Here is a 7,949-nt window from a genome sequence, read left to right as displayed (position 1 = left end):
AAACGGTCGGGCCGCCCGTGCCGGGGCGAATTTCCAGCGGTCCGGTTCAACAGCCAGTTAACTCGTGAACAGCTCGCGAATTAGGCGATTTTAATGGTCCGACGAGTCTAGCGGTTCGGGGCGAACGACGAATAACACGAATAAAATGAATAATCGTGAATACCGCGGGCTGCTTTGATTCGACACCACCCACCTTTTGTTTTGTTTTTTTATATTTTGTTTTTTACTTTGTACAAACAGACTTTGCATTTCTGTTTTTTTATTTTTTTTTTGGATTTCTGTTTTTATTTTACATTTTTTATATTGAAAAAGATTTTCGATTTATAACACATTTCAACATTTTTAACAATTTACTCATATTTTTATTTGATAAACTAATCAAGACAAACAAATTTTATTTTTACTCGTATTTTGAAAAAGTTATTTTTAAAAAACAAATTTGTTATTTTTGAAAAACATGTTAATTTTTGCAAATGAGTTACTCTGTTACGGAAGGAAAAGAGGACGATACGATATCAGTATCAGTAAGTCAACTGATACGGTATCAGTATCAGTCAACTGACATTTTTCATTTAGCCCAAAACACCTTGATATCGCGTATCTCCCTCGCTTTTTTACGGATGGGCAAGAGTCGAACAAGTCACTGAAATTGTATCTATTCTAAACATCGTTCCGAACCGGCTTAAGATATCTTGTAATTAATAAAATAATCTTAAAAGTATATGTAATTTGATTTATAAGTAACTTATAAATTGTAGTCAACTATGTATTGTTCGTGTAATATCCAACTCAGCTCGTTTTGGCTTTGATTTAAATTTTGAAGAAGGGAACACCATACTTTCAAATTGATCCAAATATAATTTACTATTCAATGTAGCCGTTAATTATTTGTACTTAACAATCACAAGTAATTACAATTTTACGATTTTACCGATTTGGAAAATCATATTGAGTTATATGTTTCCAATTAAAATGATTCTATATTTATTACCTAACTATGGAAACTTTTATTTAGCTAGATATTACAACTAATTATACTTATCTCAAATGACTTGAAAACGTGTAAAACCATATACCAAAAACAAATTAAGAAGAAACAAAGATCTTAACATATAAATGCGTGTTCATGTTATGCATCAAGAAATTTAATTATATTGATTTGCCTCATTGGCAAAGAAATCTCAGATGCGTTTAAAAATGCACACATTTCTTATTTAGTAGTGAAAGAGCAAAAAAGAGTTATATATAAACACATAACTTCCATATACTTTGATCTTGCCCTGTTTGGTGTTTTCTACAAAAATCATACAAGGCATCATGACAAGAAAGAAGGTGAAGTTAGCATTCATCAGTAATGATGCTTCTCGAAAAGCGACATTCAAGAAAAGGAAGAAGGGGCTGATGAAGAAGGTTGGAGAGTTGAGTACCTTATGTGGTATTGATGCTTGTGCTATCATTTATAGTCAGTATGAGCCCCAACCTGAAGTGTGGCCTAATACAGAAGGTGTTCAGCGTGTGTTGGCTCAGTTTAAGCGAATGCCGGAGATGGAGCAGAGCAAGAAGATGGTTAATCAGGAGAGTTTTATGCGACAGAGGATTGCGAAAGCTAATGAGCAGTTGAAGAAACAGTGTAAGGATAATAGGGAGAAGGAAATGATTGAGGTTATGTATCAGTATTTGACGGGGAAAATTGGTTTACAAAATTTGATGATCCCGGATTTGAATGATCTTGGTTGGCTTATTGATCACAAGTTGAAGGAGATTTATAAAAGAATTGATCAGATATCGGCTACTAAGAAAAAGAATACTACTACTGGGAAAGTTGGCTCTGGCTCTGGATCTGGCTGTGGCTCGGGATCAGCTGCTGCAATGTTGAAAGGTAAAGGAGTGGTAATTGTGTTGATGGAACGGAAGAAAAGGCTTTAGAGGGCGAGATGGAAGCAATGCAGCAGCAGCAGCAGAGACCGCCTTGGTTCAGCGACTGGATCAACAGCAATAGTGGGAACAGCAGTACTGATCAGATGCAGAACCAGCAGCAACACTGCCAGAATTTGGGATTTAGTCGCGGTGAGGAGATGATGATGCCTTATGGAGATGCGCAGAATGGTGGCATGTGGTCAAGTGCATTCTTTCCATAGTTTCCAATCAAGGAGAAGCAGATGAAAGGATTTGTGTGACCGTGCTGGTTACTGTGTTTTTGTTGTTTTTTGGATCAACCTTGAGGATAATGGTTAAAAATACCCATTTTTGGGTTGAATTTGCTCAAAATACCCATTTTCAAAAAATATGCTCAAATGCTAATTACACGCATTTGAGAATACTAAAGATACGCATTTCGTATTATTGGTATATGCATAAAAAATATGCTCAAATTCGTATTACACGCATTTGAGAATACTAAAGATACGCATTTCGTATTATCATTGGGATACGCATTTGCCAAGTGCGTATCACAAAAATATAAAAAAAATAAAAACGGGATACTCATTTGACAAATGGGTATTTAGTACAAAACAGATAATCATATGGCAATGCGTATCCAAACGAATATTTTCAGCACTACACTCCCAGAATGGATATTTTCAGAATTTTGCACCAAAAAAATATTATTTTAACATTCTTTCGAACTTTGAAGGATATTTGTTTTGCTTTTAATAAATTTCTATATGGTGTGTTCTTATTTTTACGTTGCTACAATAATTCCATTGCTTGTTATATTTTTTTCTTCGTTATTTTTATACATTAATAACTTCAAGGTATATTAAATCTATCTCTTCTATATAATAGCACAACATGGGGATAATATTTTGAGATTAAAAAGTCTCATTGAAAAGACTAAATTACCCCTGTTTTTAATATTTATATAAAAGTTGTGTTTTGTGAGAATCGAACTCGAGCTACTTCATTCTTCATACAACCTCGTACCACTACACCATATTGTCACATGTGCTTTTTATCATACATATAATATGTAAGTGTGCGAAAGAAATATTTTATTTAACTTTAAATATAACTACTTGAATTCCGCAAAAAAATGATAGTTACTTGAATATTTGTACAATTAGTTTTAAAGAACTGAATTTCATATATAAATTTAGCATAGTACACAAATGGATTATTTATTTATTATTATTTCTTAGTTTGAAAATATATCTCAGATATTTTTAACATATTTTTAATTATAAAAAGTAATTAAAATATACATATATAATTTTTAAAGAAAATATTGAAAATAGAATCACCTATATATAAATAATCTAGATTGGTATTAAATATTTAGATAAATTCGAATTATAATGTGTCAATGAATTTTAGTTTATTTTGAATTTGAAATCAGAATTTGGCCCATTATTCAAAAAATACTTGAAATTTGAGTACATGACTAGCCGAAAAACATTGTAATATTCTACGTTTAGTAAATTTAAATTACAAGTTCGACGAGAATATCTTACCAATAATGTGAAATTTTTTGATATCTTATATTAATATAAATTGATGTGTTTGAGGTATTTATAGAATCAAGTCAACTGATTATTTGTATTAAAATTACTAACTTCGCTGGTAGCGCAATAGTGTTTTGGGACTTGTACTGATTTTAAAAATATTTAAATTTGATATGAGATCTCACGAGATTTGTTAAAATTATGATGTTATATTAAATCGATTTATTTTTCATTTTTCACTTATAAAAACTAGCATTTAAAAAAAATCTTTTAGATAAACAATATTTATTGATCAGAATAATATTGTACAAATATTTTAAATTATTTTAATATTTTGAATTATTCAAATAAAAGTTATATCTATACTATATTGTAGCATTTGATTCAATACATTGTATACTATTTAAAAAAATATTGGTCAATAATTTGAAGGAATTAACCAGTTAACTAATATTTATAAAACTTTATCGAATTGAAAAATATTTAATTTTAGGAGAATAGTATACAAATTATCAAATTATTATATGAAAAAATATTAGAGTTGTAATGAAAGAAACTAAAAATAGTTTAAATAACAATATAATTATAATTTTTCCTTCAAATTCTTGAAAAAAATCATGAACATCAATAATAAGTCTTACAATATATAATTTATTTCTATGTTACATGATTGATACTCGGTCGCGTAAAAAATATATATGGATTGTTTGTGAGTGATAATGTGAATACCATATATAAATTATTGCAATTTATTTATTACATAATTTTAATTTTTGAATAATTATAAATACATGTTATTTAAGTAATCAATTGCATCAGTAGATATTAATAATGATTATACATGTACATAAATTAGATATTTAGCATATAAATAATTGAAACCAACGTAATTTCCTAAAAAATGTAACATACGATAATTCACATGCTAACATAGACAAACTTAATCTTATTTTGTTAAGAGTAGTGTAAAAAAACTAACATTTTTCTAAACATACATACGTTAAATTTCAAAAACTAACATTTTCCATTAAAATCAACTTTTATATTAACAGTAGTGTAAATTTTATATTATTTTATATTATGATTGCAAGTAATTCTGAATTCAGTTATTCATTTTTTATCTTTTTAAATTGAGTAAGTTAATTGTAAATTAGTAGAGAACTCAATAATAATATATACCAGTTATATAGTTTACTTAAATAAAATTTAAATTTTTTGGTCAACTCTATATTCAACATATATGTTAATTTTTAACTTTTTCTTTGTAAACATACCAACGACATTCTACATATTAAATTTATTTGTTTCATTTTAAACGAACACTAACTACCCTATTTATATTCATTCATTAAATACAATTATACAACACAAACAAGAATATATATATTTTTCTAATGAGCTATATTGGAAATGTTGTGTAATTTAGTAATGTCTTGACATATTTTATTCACATATACAACCTCATATCACTGCACCATATTGTCACATGTGCTTTTTATGATACACATAATATGTAAGTGTGCTAAGTTAGTATTTTATTTAGCTTTTAAGATAGCTACTTGAATTTCGAAAAAAAATAGTTACTTGAATATTTGTACAGTTAATTTTAAAGAATTGTATTTCACATATAAAGAATTGAAAAAAAAAATCTTGAATATTAATAATAAGTCTTTACAATATAATATATTTTTATGTTATAACCATGATTGATACTCGGTTGCGTAAAAAATAGATATGGATTGCTTGTCAGTAATAATGTGAATACCATATATATATATATTATTGCAATCTATTTATTTATTACATAATTTTAATTTTTGAATAATTCATATTATTTAAGTAATCAATTGTCTCACTAGATGTTAATAATGATTATACATGTATACAAATCAGATATTTAGCATATAAATAATTAAAACCATCTTAATTTACTAAAAAATATAATATACGATAATTTACATGTTGACACACACACATAACTTAATCTTACTTTTTTAACAGTAGTGTAAATAAAAAACTAACATTTTTCCATACATACATATGTTGAATTTTAAAAACTAACATTTTTCATTAAAATCAACTTTTATAGTAGTGTAAATTTTATATTATTGTATATTATGATTGCAAGTCATTCTGACTTCAATTATGAATTTTTTATCTTTTCAAATTAAGTAAGTTAATTGTAAGTTATTAGTGAACTCGGTAATAATATAGCCCACTACATATACTTTATTTAAATAAAATTTAAAATTTTTGGTCAACTGTGTATACGACATTTATGTTTATTTTTAGCTTTTTCTTTGTAAACATGCTAATGACGTTCTATAGATTAAGTTTAATCGTTTCGTTTTAAACGTACACTGACTACCCTTTTTATATTCATTCATTAAATACAAACATGGTTATAAATATCGGTAATCGGTACTAATCGGTTTAGGTACCGATTAGGGATTAATCGGCAAATCGGGGATTAATCGAAACAAAAATCGGATATATTTAATATTTTAATAATTTATAATATATTTACCTTATTTATTATGAATTATATAATTCAAAAATAATTTATAAATATTAATCGGATTTCAAAAAATAGATCGGCCAAATATTTTTTAAGGATTAATCAGGGATTTTTAGAACACTGAATACAAATTATACAACACAAACAAGAATAGATATATATATATATATATTGCTTAATGAGCTATATTTGAAACGTTGTGTAATTTGGTAATATTTTGTATGAAAATAATACATATTGATAAATAATCAACTTGTATTTGATATACGTTAGACATTGTACAATATTTACAAAAAAAAATAGCTAAAAATATTATAATTGTATATTGCATAAGTAAACTCTAAAAATGACTCGTGTCTCGCACGGTTATTATGCTAGTTATATATATTATATATATAATAGAGCAAATGGGGTTGAGTGAGACAATTTATTCAATGTGAAATGACTATTTTAACCCTTGTCCTATTTATTATTTCGTATTTAATATTCATTAATAGCTAATCTTCATTAAAGTATATGAATTATTTTGTAATTAATAGCTACACACACTTACATATATATGTATACATATGTTATTTTCAATGATATAAAATTTAAAATGTGATAAATTTAATTAAGAATTAGATATCTCGAATAATTATTCACATAAAAATTACATCAATTTTTTAGTAACATGTATTAAATTAATTGTGGTTTAAGAGAAATCATCACCAAATAATTTTAGGGTACACTTGCAAAACATAATATTTTTAAATTTTTTAACATTTAATACGATTTTTATGGCATACTTTAAACATCAAATACTTACTTATAAAATAGACAATAATATAATCACATATATATCATCATGTTTTTGTAATATTACATAAAATTCTTATCAATATAATACAAAAAACGTATTTTACAGTTCAAAATATATTTTGTCACGTGTATAGTATATAGTCACATATACACTACACTATGCACGTGTATTACACAAAATTACCCCAATACAACACAAAAAAATTTATTATATAGTATCAAATATGAAGAGGCAAGTCAACAATATATAACTGCTATTAGAATTTTTTTCAAATACAACATATAGCAAAATAAGGTTGATAATTCTAATATTTATCATTAATTTAAATATTTAAATATGCCAAAAAAACATCAAAATTAATTAAAAAAATTATAATATTTTAGAACATGCTGTGCCTCGCACGGGTTATAGAGCTAATTATAGAAGTATAGGTAAAGTTTAGTTCAAGAATATTTTTGGAGGTGAACATACACTGTTTTCTTAAGAGTGAATATTTAATTATTTATAAAGCATAAGCTAATAATATCCTAGAAGTGGTACAAGTCTTGAGATAGCTAGGGAGCCCTTTCACTTCATTTAAAAATCGAATTGTGATCCGTTTTAATAATTTCTTATGGTTGTGCTACCAGAAGCCTATCTAGTGCCTATCTAGTGGCGGATCCAGGTTTCAATTTAAGGGGGCCGGAAAAAAAATTGTAATCAAATCAACAAATATAAGCAAAAGAGCAAATGAACATATTATAATGTAATATTTACAAGATCATCAGCCTATCTTTCATACTTTGAAATCGTTTCATAATTTCTTCATTTTCAATTGTTTGAAAAATATCTCTCTCAATATATGTTATCAAACAATCATTGAACCAAATATCTCCCATTCTATTCCGAAGCGTAGTTTTAACAAGTCATTGCTGAAAATCCTCTCTCAACTGTTGCAGTTGCAACCGGTAGAATTAGTGACAATTTTATCAACATATAAGCCCAAGGAAATCCAATATCTTTTTATTTTTGAACCATTTTTTGAGCAAGATCATGGATGCCCTTCAAATTTTGAAAATCGGCATTACTTCTCATGTCAACTATATAGCTAGAAAGCTGGTCTTCAAGTGATAGAAGATGAATTTGATCAAATTCTGAAGGATAAAATCTTGCAAATTGAACTAATTTTTACTTATCAAAAGTTAAG

General features: G+C 26.8%; 1 protein-coding gene across 1 annotated transcript; it reads left to right on the top strand.

The window, feature by feature from the left end:
• The first annotated feature begins 1,317 nt into the window (after positions 1-1,317).
• LOC141705022 (agamous-like MADS-box protein AGL80) lies at positions 1,318-1,926 on the top strand. The gene has a single exon (XM_074508096.1). It carries the CDS (start codon positions 1,318-1,320, stop codon positions 1,924-1,926), a length of 609 nt encoding a protein of 202 aa, XP_074364197.1.
• Positions 1,927-7,949: the final 6,023 nt, after the last annotated feature.

Source organism: Apium graveolens, unplaced genomic scaffold, assembly GCF_009905375.1.
Source record: "Apium graveolens cultivar Ventura unplaced genomic scaffold, ASM990537v1 ctg8463, whole genome shotgun sequence".
NCBI lineage: Eukaryota > Viridiplantae > Streptophyta > Magnoliopsida > Apiales > Apiaceae > Apium > Apium graveolens.
Note: the sequence above shows the minus strand (reverse complement) of the source record. Positions and strands in the feature narration are given on the sequence as shown.

What these genes read in the sequence shown, in the direction of transcription:
- LOC141705022 (XM_074508096.1), top strand. Translation starts at nt 1,318, where the DNA reads ATGACAAGAAAGAAGGTGAAGTTAGCATTCATCAGTAATGATGCTTCT.